The sequence below is a fragment of the Orcinus orca genome, chromosome 4 (assembly GCF_937001465.1).
Source record: "Orcinus orca chromosome 4, mOrcOrc1.1, whole genome shotgun sequence".
Taxonomy (NCBI): domain Eukaryota; kingdom Metazoa; phylum Chordata; class Mammalia; order Artiodactyla; family Delphinidae; genus Orcinus; species Orcinus orca.
In genome coordinates this window covers 93,514,553-93,534,956 of record NC_064562.1, presented here as the reverse complement: position 1 = coordinate 93,534,956, position 20,404 = coordinate 93,514,553, and the positions used below count along the sequence as shown (strand labels likewise).

Genomic DNA, 20,404 nt, shown 5'->3' with positions numbered 1-20,404 from the left:
ACTCTTTTGGCCCTTTCTCATGCCTAAAGTAAGTTTTCACAAGTAACATTTTGGCATTGAGAAAGAATCTGTGGCTGGAGAAATTTTTTTCCTCATTTAAAACTAACATACCTAAATGGGAATTGAAACCATGAAACCATGAAACATGGTTTCAATTGAAACCATGACCTCTGTTTTTATGAGAACAGACTTCTTCCATAAAGTTCATAATTAAAAAAAAGGCATCTCAGCTAGGCAGTATTAGAATGTGCTATTTTTCAGGAAATGGAAGTAGTCACATTATATGGAGCTTGGCATTAATGAAAACTACATTATGCATACATTTATGGACGTGGCATAAATTAGGTGAAGGCATCTGTCAAAACTCAAAGTGTTTTCCACAGAGAAGGCAAGCAGTACATATTCATATATATGTATATAGATATAAACACGCACATATTCACATACAAATAATTATAAGATGTGACCTTAATGTACTATGTCTGTTTCCCAAAGATGTGAAGATATCGCCCATTACTTCATGCTTGTGAGGATCTCTTATTTTTCAGCCTCCATATTCCATTCATTCATATATTAATTCATTCAACAAACACTTCTTGTCTTCATGGGCCAGGCATACAGTGGTGTTCCTATGTATATGGTCTCATTCTTCCCTTGCCTCGCTACAGACTACTCTCAACTCAGAGGGCAGAGTGAGCCTTTAAACCATCAGCCAACTCCTGCCTCTGCTCCAAACCCTGCAATGACTTGGTTTCAGATATCTGCATGGCTAACACCTTCATCTCCTTCACTTTGATCAAATTTCATCTTCTCTCTGAGGCCCACCTTGATTCTATTTCTTATTGCAATCAGCTGCAACACACACAGCCTGACACTCCTTATCCTCCTTAAATTGCTCTGATTTTTTTTTTTTTTTTTTTGCGGTACGCGGGCCTCTCACTGTCGTGGCCTCTCCCGTGGCAGAGCACAGGCTCCGGACGCGCAGGCTCAGCGGCCATGGCTCACGGGCCCAGCTGCTCCGCGGCATGTGGGATCTTCCCGGACCGGAGCACGAACCCGTGTCCCCTGCATCGGCAGGCGGACTCTCAACCACTGCGCCACCAGGGAAGCCCCTGCTCTGATTTTTTTCTTTCTTCGAAAGCATTTTTATCTTTGAACATGTATTTCCTCATTCATTATGTTTAGCATAGGAGCACCTCCACTCCACAACCAGGACATAAGTTCCTTGAGGGCAGGGACCTTTATCTGTTTTGTTCAGCGATGAATCACAAGGACCTAGAATAATGTCTGGCATACGTTAGGTGCTCAACACATGTTTGTTACATGGGTGAATTCATAAATAGAGCTTGCATGTTAAATACCAAAAGTTTAAAGAGGGACATAAGACGCATCAAGAAGAAAAGTAAATTAGCATCAGCGGATAGACAGAATTCGCAGTGGACACTTACAGACGGGATGGCCAGTAAGGGCTGCACTGTGGAGGTGTCTTCTGGGCTGAGGAGTTACAGTGACAAGAGGCCTGTGTGCTCGTGCAGCCAGGAGAGCACCCAGGGAGGCAAATGGCAAGCACCCAGACTGCAATGGGCATAAGCTTCTCATCGAGGACTCGAAGGAAGACTATCATAGTGAATGCACACATGAGGAACAGAGAAAAGGGATGAGGTTTGAGAGACAAAGAGGGTCCTGGTGATAGTTCACATTTCAATATGATCTTCTGAAAACGATCACATAGTCAATACATGTGAAAATGTATGGCTGAAAAGAAGGATGATTTATCTCTAAATTTTTCCTAAGTTATGCTTCAAACTTCCTCATTTTACAGAATATTCAAGTCACTTCAGTTCACATTATGTCTATTTGTGCTTTGGCAGAAACAAGGCAAGTTTCAGAGAACTGTCAAAGATTATTTTAGGTGGCAGGAAGTGGCATGCGTGTGTGCTTTTGAAATCAAGTCACATAGGTGACTGTCTGTGCTGTTCCGTTATTTGCACCAGCTTGCGTTGTGGCTGCGTGTGAATGCTGACTCTTCCTGTCTGCTCAGAGGCTTTGCTTTGAAGGAGAGAAGGGCTCCAGGTGGCTGCTTCTGTGGACTCTGTTTGAGGCTGCAGCATCCCAGTCATACATAACCTTCACATTTACGTAAGCCAGCTGTTGACCCAAGTTTTGCTTAGCCTGAACTTCCTCTTTTTTTTTTTTAAAAAAACTGAACTCCTGACATGTGATTTCTAGTAAAGAATGATACTGCTTCAACACTTACTTTCTCACCACATTAAATAACTTGCTGTGTCAAAGGGAGGAAGCATGCAGAGGCTGATGCGACATGCAGTTCTTCAGAATCACCACTTTCTTACCACTTTGGACTTTCATTGCCATATCCCTGCCCTGCCAGGGTTGACTTTCCTTTCTTTTTTCTCTTTCTTTTGGCCGCACTGCGCAGCATGCAGGATCTTAGTTCCCCGACCAGGAATTAAACCCACGCCCCCTGCAGTGGAAGCATGAAGTCTTAACCTTAACCACTGGACCTCCAGGGAAGTCCCTTGACTTTCTTTTCTATCTGATTATTTTTTTTTCCCCTAATGATATTAACTACTAGAGAACAACCTTGATTAAATAAATGAGAAGTTTCCCACTACTGAAAATTTTTACACTCACAGGCACTTCAATTCTACCCAGGCTTTTTAGTTGTAATAGTTTACGAAATTATATTAAGGTTCAACAATGAAATGGAACTTTTAACGCTATTGGTAACTATTAAGAAAGCAGATTAGGAAAAGCATGGATCTTAAAAAACCTGTAAGAGAAATCAGAGTTGTGTGTGTTGGGGGGAATGATGAATTTAAAATAACAATAGTGAATTTAAAATAGTAATTAAAATTTTTTTAATAAGTTAGTTTCATGCTTTCTATACAAGAGTTAATTACAATACTATGTTGCTTCATACTCCACCCCCTACCAATTATAGAAGAAAGTCACTAGAATCTTGGTAAGTAGAGTTATCATGTCAATTTCTTTAACCTGTGAAAGTTTTAAAAGCCTCCTCACTCTTCCCAGTGTTTCAATGCTGGCGCCCCTGGCGCTGCCTAGACATGCCCTTCCTACCTGTAGTCTAAACTTCCTCTAAGCCATCAGAATGATCTTCAAAGACACAGTTTTGACCATGTCAGTGAAAAATAGACTTTATATTGTACATGACATGTGAAAGGAAGAAAATGAGCAAAACTGGTTTAGTCAGCAAGAGGATACTGCATTCTTTTTTGGAAAGTGCTTTGCCCACTGATTTAATCAGAAGAGAACCTTTCCCTTCTCTTTTCCTTCTCCTTCCTCTTCTGCTTCCCCCTCCCTTTCCTTGTCCTTCTCCCCCCATCTCTTTCCCTCCCTCTTCCCCTTTCTCCATCTCTGTCCCTCCTCCTTAATCCTCTGTCCATAAAAGGGAAGGTTTTCTCTGCTCAGTGGGCAGTATAACTAAACCAAGAACTGTGCACTGTTTTGTCATATGACTTTCAATAATTCTTTTTTTTTTTTTTTTTTTTGCGGTACGCGGGCGTCTCACTGTTGTGGCCTCTTGCGTTTCGGAGCACAGGCTCCGGACGCGCAGGCTCAGCGGCCATGGCTCACGGGCCCAGCCGCTCCGCGGCATGTGGGATCTTCCCGGACCGGGGCACGAACCTGCGTCTCCTGCATCGGCAGGCAGACTCTCAATCACTGCGCCACCAGGGAAGCCCTCAATAATTCTTTCATAAAGGAAGCACATACATTCTTTCCTGTCTGGGAAAATGTAACAAAAATAGGTAATTGATGTATTTGGATATATTCTGTTAAAATTGTAACATTTAATAAGTAAAAAATGATGTTCATTAATTCAAACAATTTTCTAGTTCATGAACTACAAATCTTTTTTCTCCTGTAGCTATATCAGCCATGTCAATGAACAATTACTAATTAATTGTTAATTACTAATTAAGGGCCAACTATATACATATTACTCATGTATTATTTCTTTTTAGGCCCTCCTAAAAAGAAGGCACTTTTATATATAATATATATATTTTATATATATATATATATATAAAGTAATACATGTTAAAGTCTTAGCTTTCAAGGAAATTACACTCTGGTGCAGGAAATAAAGCATAAACTTTTTAAAAGTTATAAAACAATGCAAGAGATAAATAATTGAATACAACAATACAGTAATATTACAAGACAGGAACTGATGATAAATTGCAAATAAGTGGCCGAGATGGCAGGTACAGAAAAGAGAGTGGTTCCGGTGGGCTGAGGTGACTTGGGGACACTTCACAGAGCAAGACACATGTAGAGAATATTTACGTTCTGGAGAGGAAGAGAGAAAGAGGCAGTGGGTTCCACATAAGAGGTCTGCCATGAGCTGAAACTTAGAAGTAGCAAAGCACCAGGTGTGTTTCAAGAAAGGACAATGAATAGACCTATGTGGCTTGAGTGAAAGATTTGGAAAAATCATATTGGAAAAAAGATGGGTAAAGATTATGGAGGGCCTTGAATGTCTTATTTAGGTCATCCAAATGTCTCTGTGAAATTGTTATAGGGGGATCCTTTAGTCAAAATTTGTCAAAAGAATGTGATTGATTTCATGACATAGAGATCATGTGCAAAGAAGAGATTCAAACCAGAGATCCTTAGCATATGAGTAAACAACAAAATCTCTCAGCCACTGGTATTCTTGGAATGACTCTGGCCATAACTGAGGATGAAGAAGTAGGTATCTAGTTTTCGTTGAGCTCATATTTTGTCCTATAGGTAGAGGTAAGTGTTTGGAAAATTTTAACCAGGAGGGTGACATGATCAAATTTTGTTAGTATATCACTGTGATGCCTGTAAGGATAAATTAGAAAGCGATAAGCTTAGCAACAGTGAAATAATGGGCTAATGAGGTAGTCTTTGGAAGAGGTGGTGATGGCCTGATGTTCAGACCATAGCAGTAAGGATGGCAAGTAGAGAGCAGAATTGGAGAGAGATTTAGGACTTGGGATCAAATGGACTTGGTGATAGAGTAAACACATATGCGGGTTGGTGCATAGAGGGCACTGGGAGATGGAGGAAGTTGTGGAGTGGGTGCTTCCTAGGGTGGCTCCCAGGACACTGGTTTGTGCTGCTGTCCTATGATACAACTTCATGTTTCACTGACTTTAGTTTGGGAGTATGTTCAAACTTGCATTTCATCTCTATTCCCCCTAATGTTGCCCCATCCAGTAGATGATTGCAACTTTCTCCTTGAAGGCCTATCACCAGTTCCCTTTTCTACTCTAGGCTATACAAGTGATAGAGTCGTTTTTCTCAAAAACAAATATAATTTTCACTCTTCTTCTAAAACTTCTCAATTAGCATTTTCTATCTCTTGATCAAAGTCCAAGCCACTTACCCTGGCCTATAAGGCCCTTCACAAAGCCCCACAACTCACCCTTACAAACCCTTCATATTACATTTACCCAACTAACACCTTTTGCTCTAGTTCCACTTAAGGTCTCATTTCTTTTACATATTGTGGTCTTAACTGCCTCGTGGCTCCTCCCACTGCTGCCCTTGTGACAGCACTGCCTCCATACTTAGCTCTATTATCATCTCTTTAGAAGAAGCCCTTAAATTTCCCAGGCAGAATAAGGAACTACACTGTATCTGCAACCAAAGCACTTTGAATATGTACTAACTTATGGTCTGTTATAATTTTAATTCATGTAATAAGAAAAGTAATGAAAGGAAAGTAATGATAATAATAATTAATATTTATTGTTATTCCCTGATAGTAACTTGATAAAGCATTTACGCCTATTAAGCCATTTACTAAAAAGGTCAGTGGTTGAAGAAACTGAGGTACAGAGAGGTTTGCTCCAGAGGAAATAAGTAGAGAATGGCAAAGCTACTGTTTGAACCCAAGTTTGTCTGATTCCAATGGTGGCACTCCCAGCCACTATACCCAGTGTCTTCTTTTGTGATAGAGTTCCTCAGGGCTGGAAGCATAGCTCATTAAATTTTGTAATCCCATCTCTAGTACACATTCAATGATGTTTTGTTGAACTATTAAAGAATAAATGAATGCATGCTGGGGAAATTGATAAAACAATTAAAGGTGGAGTCTTAATAGCTGACAAAAGCTTTATGTGTTTCCTTTCCCAGCTAACAGTTACATTTAGGAGTAGCTTTTCATGCCTACAAAGGAATGATTAATGTGGGGGTTTCACATACTCTGGCCAGATACGGGAGGAAGATGTTTGTAGCTATCCAGGCCTTCCCTGGCACATTCACATCACCCTTTCTGTCAGAAAGGCTATTCCTATCTAGAAGAAAAAAAAAAAAAAATCAGGAAATTTAAAAAAATCTGTTAGAATATTCTAGAAAGAATTTTGCTCAGAGTTGAGCAGGAAACTTGACAGGTCTTCATGACTGACAAAAACTTGTTGGGATTATAATTTATAAATGAAACAATAAAGAGAGAAGGTAGAAACTTATGCAAGTTCTAATAGTGCTGTGTATCTTTGATTTGTTGAATTGCTTTTAAAATCAATATGGTCTCCCACATAGCTGCATTTATGCATCAAAAGCATCTGCTTTGGCCAGAACTGCTTGGAATAGTGAGCAAAATTTTAACCATATTCACCATAGTTAACACTGACAGAGTGCTTGTTAAGTGCCAGGCGTGTTTGAAGTATTCTCTATGCATTATGTCATTTAATCTTCACTGCAACCCCACGTGGTATGTCTACTGCTTCACCCTTTGGTAGATTAAAAAATGAATATGGAGACATTAATTTAGAAATTAGGTTTACCTATTCCAGACTGCTTTTGACAACTTTCCTTTACTGGTTCCATGTGTATTACATATATATTTCCTGAATTATCCAGACCTTGCTTACTTTATACCTGCACCCATCCCTAGGGCCCCTTCCTTCTATCTCTGCCAGCTCTTTAGATCATTTGGGGTGTCTTGAATTGGTCTGTCTGGTTTCCTGGGTTTCCTAAAGCTGTCTTCTTCTGTGACTGACTCCTTCAAAGGCTGAGAGATACTTAATCCCTTCCTCTTGACAAAGTCATAATCAAACTGAAGCCTTAAAAATAGTCATTTTCTAAGGAGCAATTGAAAAAATAATGAAGAAACAAAATGTAAGTTTGGCTGCAGTAAAAGGTGTACAGTTTTAGAGCTTCCCTGGTGGCGCAGTGGTTGAGAGTCCGCCTGCCGATGCAGGGGACACAGGTTTGTGGCCCGGTCCAGGAAGATCCCACATGCCACGGAGTGGCTGGGCCCGTGAGCCATGGCCGCTGAGCCTGCGCATCCGGAGCCTGTGCTCCGCAACTGGAGAGGCCACAACAGTGAGAGGCCCGTGTACAGCAAAAAAAAAAAAAAAAAAAAAAAAGGTGTACAGTTTTAAAACTAAGAAAGATCTGAGCTAAAGAAAGATATGGATGGACATTTCTTCTGGGATTGGTAACAGCCTGATTTCACTTCCAAAAATCTTAATTCCTAGATTTATTTCCAAGTGAGACCACTCTGGGTCAGTTCTTCTTGCTCTAAACTCAGTTTTTACTTTTTTTCCACAGTAGTCTTGCTTCTCCATGGGCTTATTCTGGTCTTTAGATCTTTCTATGTAGAAGCCCTTCCTTTTATTGTGTGGACCAAACCTACAGGAAGTCTGCACTGAGTGTGTAGTTAAAATAATGTCTGTGATGAAAACAATAACAGGATATTTATTAACTGATGCTGGTGTCTTTTAATCTCTATATATTTATTTTAAAAGGTGTGTGTGTGTGTGTGTGTGTGTGTGTGTGTGTGTGTAAATTTTCAGAGGCACACAAAAATAGAGGAACTATACAATGAACCTATGTGGACCCATCACTCATCATTTTCTGCCATTCTTGTTTCATCTAATAGGGTTTTTTGTTTGTTTGAGTATTTTAAAGCAAATCACAGCTATTCTATAACTTTATTTGTAAATAATTCTATAAGTTTCTTTAAAAGGTAAGGACTTTTAAAACAAACAAACAACCACAAAACCATTGCAAAACCCAATAAAATTAGTAGTTATTACTTAATAGCGTCTACTACCCAGCCCTATATTCACCTACTGATTTACTTTTCTCTTTTTACAGTTAATTTGTTCAAAAACAACATCTAAAAATTGTCCACACATTGCATTTGGTTTGTGGGTCTCCTCCACCACTTGCTGAATTCTCAGTGTAGGTGGCGTCCTTTACAGACATCATCTTAATCTAGCCTCGTAGCGTACTTCAGAGGTAGGAACCATCATCTTTGTTTCACCAGTCTGAGACTTTCGCAAGAGCATTTAGATGGTTTGCCTCGACTTGTATAACCTCACAGGGACAGAGGCTGTGTGAGGACCCAGTATTCAAAGTCATTCTTCTCTCATGCTTTTCCACTTCCCCCATTCCTTGTGCAAGCTGGGTCTTTTGTTTCCTTATGTCTGCCACTTTTGTCACTATGTCATATAGCCTCACATATCGTTTGTCCCCCTTCAGTGTGTTTGACAAATCTAGATCTTCCAGAGAGCCAGAGTGCTTGTACCTTTTGATGAAACTAATAGAGCAACATATCCTCAGATGGTGGCTTCCTTTGTTATCTGGAATTTTTAGCTATTGAGGCAGATCTCTATCATCTTGGTTCTAAATGCATAGTCACTTCTAAACAGCCCAATAAGTTCCTCTGTTCTTTCCACATAGTGACATCAGCTCATAGCTCCTCATTTTCAGAGCAGAGATAATGGCCATCCCTTTAACATGATGAAGGCTCCAGCTTTCTCTGGCTTAGGTTGTGAGTTCACATTCCTTGCTTTTTTTGATGATCTATCACTCAGATGCCCTCAAAATGTTCTCTATGGTTTTAAAAGAACACAAATACTTTCCATGCATGTTTACAGTAAAAGAGAGTAAAAGATATGATTCCTGGCAAATAAAAGTCAATGCTCAGTCATGTTTTTCCTAAATTTTGGAATTGTAAGTGATTTTTTTTTTTAGGACAATAACATACCAGCTTTGAATAAAATAGATTCACATGTAAGGCAGTTATTTCATTTTTAATCCTTTTTAATCCATGATCTTCTGAGTAGATCTCAGATTGGTTTTTGCATGTTTTTATCTCTCTCTAACACTTGCAAAACTTCCCTGTTAACAAACAGGGAACAACTCTCAGGCTCAGAGATCTTGACTGGCAAGAGAATATAATAGAGTTTTGCTTTAACTGTGTTTTTAAGGTTTCCGTGTGTTTATACATGTTATATAGTATTTCCGCCTATGACTGAAATATGGTTTCTTTTAAAAATATAGCTGTGTAGGTAAAAAAGTAATTCTAAAGAAAAATGTTAAGTAATAGCAGCTATTATTTTGAGTACTTATTACCTATGGTGCCCTGCTCTAAGTTACATGATATGGCTAAAGGTTTCCTTTAATGGCACTATGAAGCAGATACTATTATCACGGCCATTTTATGAATGAGGCAAGCAAGGCACAAACCTATAAAATCACAAGGTTAAAGGTAATGTGATTAGGAGTTGAGCTCTTTCCCTCCATCTAATACTGCTTCTAAGTCCAGAGCAGTGATGATGATATTTGTGAATGGTGAGCATAATGCAAGAGGTACTAGAATGGCCTAGGGAAAGACTTACCTCACATCCTTCACTTTATGTATGTTTTAACTTATAGGTTATAAATAAAGGATCCATAGTCTTATAAATGTTAGCTTAAATATTATATCTGCCACTTAGTGTGTATGTTTTTAGTCAAACTATTTTATCTCTCTAAACCTCAGTTTTCTAGGGAAATTTCCTACACTGTTGGTGGTAGTGTAAGTTGGTGCAGCCGCTATGAAAAACAGTATGGAGGTTCCTCAGAAAACTAAAAATAGAATTACCATATGATCCAGCAATCCCACTCCTGGGCATATAACCAGACAAAACTATAATTCAAAAAGATACATGCACTCTTTTGTTCATAGCAGCACTATTCACGATAGCAAAGACATGGAAACAATCTAAATGTTCATCGACAGATGAATGCATAAAGTAGATATGGTACATGTATACACTGGAATACTACTCAGCCATAAAAAAGATTGAAATAATGCCATTTGCAGCAACATGGATGCAACTAAAGGTGATCATACTAAGTGAAGTAACTCAGAGAGAGAAAGACAAATACCATATGATATCACTTATATGTGGAACCAAAAATATGACACAAAACAGAACCAGACTTATGGACATAGAGAACAGACCAGTGGTTGCCAAGGGGGATGGGGTTGGGAGAGGGTTGGATTGGGAGTTTGGGATTAGCAGGTGAAAACTATTATATATAGAATGGATAAACAACAAGATCCTACTATATAGCACTGGGAACTATATTTAACATTCTATGATAAACCATAATGGAAAAAAATATGAAAAAAGAATGTATATATTTATATATATATATATATATATATATGTATAACTGAGTCACTTGGCTGTACAGCAGAAATTAACACAACATTGTAAATCAACTATACTTCAATTTAAAAAAATAAACTTCAGTTTCCTCAGTTGTAAAGTAGGTATAACAACTACCTCACAAGGTTATAGATGTACTAGACTCTACCAAGATTATATATCTTCAGTTATTAGAATAATTACTGGTACATGGTAAGTAGTTAAAATAGCAGCTGATATCATTATCTGGAGGCAATAATATTTATGATTTAAGTCAGGGCTTTAGACAGACCTGGATTTCAGGATTAGTTCCATGTTACCTTGAAGAAGTTACATCTGTGAAATGGGGATGACAATTCTTCAGACTACTGTTAAGGGTTTGGAATGAAATAATACAGTTACACATTTAGCTCATTTGTTGGCATCCACCCTGCCTGGTATTCTCTGAGCTTCTTGGCTCTGTGGTTTGGTGTCTGACATTAATTTGGGGGAAACCCTCACTCATTATTGCTTCAAATACTTCCGTTTCTTTCTCTTCTTCTGGAATTCCTATTATCCATATGTTTTCATAGTTGTTTCACAGTTTTTGTATGTTGTGTTTTTCTCTTTGCTTTTCAGTTTTGGGGTTTCTGTTGAGATATCCTCAAGCTCAAATTCTTTCCTCAGCTATGTACATGTACTAATAATCCTTTTAAAGACAGTCTTCATGTCTCTTACAGTGCTTTTGATCTCTACTATATCTCTTTGGTTCTTTCTTAGAATTTCCATCTCTCTGCTTACATTGCACACCTGTTCTTGTATGCTGTCCACTTTTTCCACTAGAGCTCTTAGCATATTAATGATAGTTTTAAAAAATTCTTATCTGATAATTCTAACATCCTTGCTATATCTGAGACTGGTTTTGATACTTGCTCTGTCTCTTCAAACTGTGTTTTTTGCCATTTGGTATGTCTTGTAATTGTTTTTCTTGATAGCTGAATGTGATGTACCGGGTAAAAGAAACTGCTGTAAATAGCCCTTCTGTGATGTGGTGGTAAGTGTGAAGGCAGGGAAGTGTTCTATAGGCCTGTAACTAGGTCTCAGTCTTCAGTGAGCCTGTGAACTTCAGTCTCCCTGATTCTCAGTCTCAGTCTCCTCCCCACCCCCAGCTTTGGAGGGACAGGATGGCTAGAGGGGCCTGAAGTTGGGTATTTCCCTTCCCCAGGTCAGTTAGGCTCTGATAAAACACCAAAAGGTTAGGCTTTGGTTAAATAGCTTCTTCAGAGGGCAGGCCTGGCTCAGAACAGAGTGTTTGGGGATATTTCAGAATGCTTCCTCTCCCCTCTCCCTGCAGGAAGCACAACGGGATTTTTTTCAGGTGTTCACTATGAGAACCCGATTGAACTCCTGGAGGTAAAATTCACAAAAGTGTGGAAACTCCCCCCCATGACAGGGTCCCCCTGGAGTTTACAACTCTTGGACTTATCCGTACTGAGCCTCTAGCAATTTATCAATTTTGGTTCAGGTTTCCTTACCCTGGCCCTAGCTCCCATGGTGGTTTGTGCTTGTGGGTTTCCGCTCTGGTAAGTTGGGATTCTCTGTATCTGCCTGTCAGTCTCTTCGAATTTGGCACAGAGGTTTGCCCTGTGACCTTACTTCTCTGACAGATTTAAAGAGAGTTGTTGATTTTTCAGTTTGTTCTGCTTTTTTACTCTTTAGGACAGAGTGGCAACTTTTAACCTCTCACATGTTAGTCTGGAAACCGAAAGTCTAGCCCACTTCTTCATGCCAGTATGTCCTCACCCAACACTGATATAAGTTCTTATTTGATTTGTATTATGTTGGACCCATAACTGAAGCACAGAGTTTTTATGCTGACATTAATCTTTTGTATCAGATTACTTCTTTGATCAATATTCTAATGTATTTACAATGTAAAACCACTAAGAATCTTATAGGAGTCATACATTATAAATTTGAGACTCTACAATTTATTATTATGACTCAATAAATGAACTCAAGCAAATGTCAACTATTACTTAGTTGAAGAGGTCTCTCTATGAAATAAACACAGAGCAGAGTAAGCAGTGAAAACTGATACTTGGTTGGCTATGGTATTGTGAAGTCTGGTAAAATCTGTGGTAAAGATACATGGAAATATACTAATTATGCACATTCCCTTGGTTTATTATTCATACCACTCTCACTTCTATATCTTCTAACTACAAAATAAATGACCTATTTATCAGAAAAACCTACAATAAGTGCGTGGAGGTGGGAGGAGTATGGGGGTTAAGGCTGTATGGAAGAGTTGTTGCCACACGATATTAGAGTAATCACCTGTGAAAATCTCTTCACGGATAAGTGCCTTAGGGCAGATGATAAAAATGCTAATGCCAGCATCACATTTTTTTGTTGTTGGATGTGTTACAATGACATTTAGCTGTAAGGTTGGGAAGCATCCATGTTAGGTGGTGCTTCAAGTATCAGAAAGTTCTTAGCATGTTACCTTACACAAAAACTGGTTCTTCAGTAGAGACTCCAAGAGCCAGTAGGCAGGTAGAAATTAAAGAAGAAAACTCTACCACTTGTTATTTCTATATCCATCAAATAGCAATAGTATATTCTTGCAGGTACCCCTGAAATTAGTGACCACCCAAGTTACAATTTAAAATAGGATATTGCCATTGATCTGTTGATGGACATTTAGGTTGCTTGCATGTCTTGGCTATTGTAAATAGTGCTGCAATGAACATTGGGGTGCATGTATCTTTTTAAATTATAATTTTCTACAAATATATGCCCAAATGGAATATTACTTAGCCATAAAAAAGAATGAAATAATGCCATTTGCAGCAACATGAATGGCCCTAGAGATTATCATACTAAGTGAAGTAAGCCAGACAGAGAAAGACAAATATCATATGATATCGCTTATATGTGGAATTAAAAAAAATACAAATGAACTTATTTTATAAAACAGAAATAGACCCACAAACATAAAAAACAAACTTATAGTTACCAAAGGGAAAGGTGGGGGGAGGGATAAATTAGGAGGTTGGGATTAACATATACACATTACTACATATAAAATATATTAACAACAAGGACCTATTGTATAGCACAGGGAACTCCTCTCTCTCTCTCTCTCTCTCTCTCTCTCTCTCTCTCTCTCTCTCTCTCTCTCTCTATATATATATATATATATATATATAAAACTGAATAACGGTGCTGTACACCTGAAATTAACACCATATTGTAAATCAACTATACTTCAGTAAAAGAAAAAAAGAGGTAGGATATTGCTCTAGGTGTCAAGAATATCATTGTTTCCCACTATCCATTGGGAAACAATGATATCACACATATTATGAAGCGCAGAATGGGAAACCACTGCCCTAGTGGTGCAGTGGTTAAGAATCTGCCTGCCAACGCGGGGGACATGGGTTTGAGCCCTGGTCCAGGAAGATTCCACATGCCATGGAGCAACTAAGCCCATGTGCCACAGCTACCAAGCCTGCACTCTAGAGCCTGTGAGCCACAACTACTGAGCCTGTGTTCCACAACTACTGAAGACCACATACCTAGAGCCTGTGCTCCACAACAAGAGAAGTCACCACAATGTGAAGCCCGCACACCGCAACTAAAAGTAGCCCCTGCTCAAGGTAAACAGAGAAAAGCCCGCACACAGCAACGAAGACTCAATGCAGCCAAAAATAAATAAATAAATTTACTAAAAAAAAAAAAAAACCAAACAAAAAAACTTCCTTCATTCTATCACACTTTACGATACAACTTACATACCAAGAGGGCTTAGGGTGGCCACTAATGGAGAATTGCTTTGCTTGGGAGAAAAGTAGGAGAGATCATGGGCTCCATATAGAGTAGGTCAGAACGGTATCACTACTGGAAGGATCCAGCAGAACGGTGCTGGGACTGCAGCAGAACAAACCTGTGGTGACCGCTGATGTGGAACAACTGTGCTTATGTGCTACCTTGGGAGCAAAAGTGTGGTATGGGTAGAAACCAACATGGTGCACTACGTGGTAGTGCACATGATAGACTCCATGATAGACACAGGAAGGAAACTGTTGTGCCCACAAAAAGAGCATGGATGGCTGCATTTCCTGGGTGAGCATTGTGGTGTACCTGGTAGAACGTGTGGATACCAAGAGAGTAAAGCCCATAGGACTGCCAGAAATACCTGGAGAGGACTTTGCCAGAGTTGGAGTTCCTGCGTGAGGAGGAATGCACCAGAACTAGGTCATCTGTATGACACCTATGGGGCAATTTATAAATCAGAAATTATTTTTATTACTGTATCTCTATAGCATCAGGACTAAAGTGAAATCAGAATTTCACTTTGGTCCTGACATGATATTGAAAATCTTCATAACTTCTTGGATAAATATATTTCTTTCATTCTTCCATGCATTTGCTGGGATACCTTTGGAATGCAAGTTGATAATTGATGTAATTCCTACTTGATTGTGCTTTTCTAAGTGGATCTACCATACTTCGCTATCGGAAACACCTGTGTTATAAATGTGGCCTTATCTGAGACCAATTCTATCAAAGCGTGGGCTTACTTTTTTGCCTTTTTCTCAAGATTCATTTTTATGAATACTAAGCTTTGAGAATACTGCCTTATTTTCTCAGTGAGTAGAAGACCAAACTCCTTGGTGGGAGTGGTAGCCAAGGGTGAGGTAGAGATCTTGAAAAGAGTAGTAAAGAGTTGCAATGCCTTCTGTAGGGAATGGTGGAAGAAATCTCCAGTGATACATAAAAATATTGCTGAGCAGCCCTGGTGCCCAGCTGAAACTACAGACTTTAAACTTGTGGTGATAATAATCTTCATAATTGTCCACAGAGAGTCCTTGAAGTTATCAGGAATTGATTGAGGGTATGGTGTGGTAACCCTGTGGTAAATAGAAGTGCTGATATAAAAGAAAACACAGAAAATGATACAATAGGTTCTACCAGTGGCATGACTGTAAGAGGTGCTAAAATGATTAAAGAAGACAATTTACATCATACAAATAAACTTTATTTAAGACTTCATGAAGTGGACAGTCTCCTTTCAGAGAACTACAAAATGGGGCGGAAGTCAAGAAACTTTCATAAGATAAAGAAAAAGAACAAGGATGAGACAAATAGAAAATATCTGATTGGCTGGGGTCACATAGTCACTCTTGTTGGGGGTGAGAAGGCCCAGAGCTGGCTTGGCCTTTGAAAACTGGCTGACTGGATACACTGTCTTTCTGGTCAAGCAGAGCATTTACAGGGACATGAATGTTTGCTGATGTGGCACCTTGGAAAGGAGCTTTGTTTCAGTAGAGGCACAGCATTGTGGTGAAAGGGGCCATGACACTCAGAGCTCTGGTTGACCTCTAGGTCAACTGCTTGTCCACTGCTCTGTGCTCAGGTCCACACTGTGATTCTAAAGTAGCAGGGGAAATGCAGCTCTTGGACATCGTGGAACTGGTGGAACCAGGGAAAGTGAAAGTGCTGGGGTCTGAGGAATATTTTGAGCAGTTCCTGTTTCCAGTCATCAGCAAGATGCAGGAGACTACTGTGTCTTGCACCGGAGTGCACAGGAGAGCATATAGGCAGAATAGGAGCAAGTTGTAAGAGATGGACCATATATTCATCCAAATAAAAACCCAGGTGGAAGCCTTGGAGAAAAGCACTCTGAGTCATCTTCAGAATCCAGATGATGAAATTGAGGGCAGATTGACCGAAAGGTGTGAAAAGGTGGAGGAGAAGGCGAAGGAAACTGCAAAGATAGCAGAGATAGATGTTGGCTGACCTAGTCCAGTGGATAAAGAAAAGCAATTGTCTTGAAAGAGGGTCAGCCGTTTATAGGTAATGGATTCTGGTCAAGCAATGGAGATTGGCTGACAACCTAAAGAAGCTGAAGCAAGAGAGTCTTTTTTCTCTTTTTCTCTCTGTTTACACACTGTCCTCACTTACACTAAGGTTCTGCTATGGTCTGTGGTTAATGACCTCAATATGAGTTGTAAGTGTCAAAAATTTTTGTTTGGGGAAGTAACTTTTATTTGGGAAATGCCCTTACATATGAGAATTAGTGCCTAAGCCTCTTGCAGTGGTAAGAGAAGCTGCAAGCTTCTTGTAAGGAATCTTGTAATCACATTTGTTCCTGGGCTTTGGGTTATTTCTAAATTTTGAGGTACTTTGCTCTTTCTTGTGCGACCAGATAGCTCCCTGGAATGTTGGGTCTGTGTGTGTGGCTCATGAGACTCACAGATGGAGTTCTCTAGCTCTGGAGGTGCCAAAGGAGCTGCATTATTATTAGAAGATGATTTCATGCAGCAACTGCTAAAGAAGCTGAACAGGGGACCAGACTCCTACTGGGAGTGTGAATGGGGCTGACTTGGCTAAGATTGATGAATCAGAAGAAGGGGTGGAGGATGGTATTGTCTGTATTTTGGGACTTTAGTTTCTGTGTGAGACCAAAGAAGGAAAGATGTATTTTGTTGAAAATTTATATTTTGTGTGACACACTATCTGATATAATCTGTCTGGCCAGTTTGTTTGGATAGCCTAACTTAGCTTTTTTGACAAGGAAACTAGAATAGGAGATGAGATCTTGGTATTCTGTACAAGTTGATGTTATACTCTGATACATTTCAGGGGATTCTGGGCATAAAATGAAAGAGATATTGCAAAGGCCCTTGAGGGGCTGGAGAAGGAAAGTGAGAACTATCTGCAATGGACACTAACCTGGACTGGGAACAGGTATCTTCAGGGTTCCATAAATTGTCCAGCTATAAATTCATTTGAGTAGCAGACCTGACAGTTATTTGAGATCAAAACTTTATGATGAGGAAAAAAAATTATGATGTTAATAAAATTATTTATTTGATTGAAAATAAAAGGATATAAAAATTACTGAAAGTCTAATTGGGGAGGGAAAACAAACATATGCGAATAAGGATATATGAATGGCATTGATGACAACACAAGACAACATTAAGTTAAGAGATAAATTGAGTGGCAGTGCATAAATTCACAAATAAGAAACCAGGGACTAGTGTAGTTGATAAAAGAGGTGGAATTTGACCAATGGCTTTGTAAATATGGTAGGATTTGAAGGAGGAGATCATTCAAGTCAAGAGAAGGTATCATATAAACAGTTTTTACTATCCTATGTGTATATGTCAATACCATGTAAAGCATGGTGAAGAATTAATATACGAACAAGATACCTTATTGGCCCTCAAAGAGATGGCAGTCTAACAAGTACAGCCAAGACTGATCATGGCTGGTTCTTGGAGTGGTGTAAAGATACAATGAAAGGAAACTTTAAGATGTGCCATGGAAAACAATGTTGGGTAAAATAAAGGTTGTGCCCAAGTCCAATTTATTGGGTTGCACACAAAAGATCAAGGTGGTACATGTATGATCTGAACTAAAAAATGGTTTGCTTAGTTTTAAGAATTCAATAACAGGGTTGTACTTAAGAAGGATGGAAAGAATAGTCAGTAATTGAAGGAGTCTTAAAAAACAGTGACCTGTAAACTTCAAGACACATACCCCTTCCAGGTGTGAGTGGCTGTCTTTGGTTCCAATCTTTTAAAAACACTTCTAAGTCAATGAGATCTCTGTTGTGCTTTGCAGCATAAATAAGACATATCTGTACATATCCGAGTTATTTATACTTTTATACTGATGCCCTTGAAAGACTTATAGTGAAAGAAAAACTGCCACATAAGCCCCACTACACCCTTTTACAAGGTATATGTATATTACTGAGAACTTGAGAGCCAGGTTTAAATTTGCCAGACAATCTTCCTGAGCAGTAACACGTTGACAGTGACATTTTAGAAACTGCATTAAGCAAAATAAAATATACAATATTAACATAAAATCAGGTTACCTGAGAGGAATAATAAAAATTCCTTTAGCAAATGGTAGATCCTGAGAAGATGCAACAGAATAGCACTTTTTGATTGGAAGAAGGGAAGAGAGGAAAGTAGGGAAAAGTTAAAGCCAGTCCTGCCAATGAAGGCATCCAAGGAAACACATGTAGATACACAATCTGTGGGAGGGGACACTCCAGGACAAACAGAGGCTTCCCTGTTTGGCTTGGAGCTGACCCTGAGTATCAGTGAAATTTAAAAGGTGGTATGCAAGGCAAAAATAGTGCACAGAAAAAAACCATGGGGGAAGAAAAAAAGAAAAGGGAAGGGAAGGAATAGGAAGGGGGCACTGAAAATCCCTGAATAATGAGGCTATATGGGAGACCAGCACAGTGCCTGGAAGTGTAAAAGAGCCCAAGATTTCCTGTGCATCCACAATCCACTGCTTCTGTGGTTGGGCACCAGATAAAGAATGTGGCTTGAATTTTCACGTATGTGAAAAAATACATAAACACTAGAATCACTCTCAGTGCCTCAAGGTGCTATGAGACATCTGCAAAGAAAGAATGACTGAGGGGGTAAACTGTTTACACAAAGAAAAGAAAAAATCCAATGTGCACCTCTTGTCCTAGACTCAGTTCAGGTCATATACCTGTTGATGGGAATGATAGAATCTGCTGCACTATTTAAATTGGCATTTCTCAATTTTTTGAGAGGATTAAGTACATAGTTCATATCTCAAAAATTCTATTCACTTATTTTACAGTGCTACAGTATCAATATACTTAAATTTACATTGTTCTTATGTTGATTCTTAACCTCCTCCCATTAAAACTTCTTAATGTAAGTTTTTTAAAAATTATATAAATTTCAGGTGTACAGCATTATAATTCAACATGTGTATACACTACACAGTGATCACCACTACAAGTCTTGTTACCATCCATCACCATACAGTTTACCCTGTTCACCCATTTCACTAACCCTCCAACCCCCTTCTTCTATGGAAACCAAAATTCTGATATCTGTATCTATGAGTTTGTTTTGGGTTTATTTTATTTGTTCCTTTGTTTTGTTTTTTGAGATTAGACATATGAATGAAATCATGTGGTGTTTGTCTTTCTCTGCCTGAATTATTTCACTTAGCGTAATACCTTCAAGGTCCATCCATGTTGTCACAAATGGCAGGATTTCATTCTTTTTTATGGCTGAGTAATATTTAATTGTGTATATATATATACCACACCTTTTTTATCCATTCATCCATCAATAGACACTTTTGCTGTTTCTATGCTGCAATAAACATAGGGGTGCATCCATCTTTTCAATTTAGTGTTTTTGTGTTCTTTGGATAAATATCAAGAAGTGGAAATATGGTAGTTCTATTCTTAATTTTCTGAGGAACCTCCATACTGTTTTCCATAATGGCTGCACCAATTTACAGTCCCATAACAATTAGGGTTCTCTTTTCTCTGTATCCTCTCTAACATTTGTTATTTCTTCTCTTTTCAATAATAGCCATTCTGATGGGTGTGAGGTAATATCTCATTGTCATTTTGATTTGCATTTCCCTAAAAATGTTGAACATCTTTTCATGTACCTGTTAGCCATCTCTGTCTTTGTAAAACTGTCTGTTCAGATTCTCTGCCCATTTTTTAAATCATTTGTTTGCTTGTTATTGAGTTGTATGAGTTTTTTAAATGTATGTTAGATATTAACACCTTATTAGATATATGATTTGCAAATATCTTCTCCAATTCAGTAGGTTGCCTTTTCATTTTGATGATGCTTTCCTTCACGTTGCAGAAGTTTTTTAGTTTATATAGTCCCATTTGTTTATTTTTTCTTTTGTTTCCTTTGTCTTTGGGTCAGAGCCACAAAAACATAAATAAGAATGATGTCAGGGAGGTTACTGCCTATGTTTTTCTCTAGGATTATTATGGTTTCAGGTCTTACATTCAAGTCTTTAATCTATTTTTAGCTCAATTTTGTGTATGATGTAAGATAGTGGTCTAGTTTCTTTCTTTCTTGTTTTTTTTTGCATGTGGCTGTCCAGTTTTATCAACACCATTTATTGAATACACTATCCTTTCACCA

At 38.7% G+C, this 20,404-nt stretch overlaps 1 protein-coding gene across 1 annotated transcript in view; it reads left to right on the top strand.

Moving 5' to 3' along the window:
- Positions 1–20,404, top strand: part of DTHD1 (death domain containing 1) — a 70,333-nt gene that overhangs the window by 42,912 nt on the left and 7,017 nt on the right. The window contains 4 exon segments of the mRNA XM_049708911.1: positions 11,420–11,478; positions 11,878–12,007; positions 12,144–12,215; positions 15,819–16,044. Of these exon segments, the coding sequence (XP_049564868.1) occupies positions 11,420–11,478; positions 11,878–12,007; positions 12,144–12,215; positions 15,819–16,044 (487 nt within the window).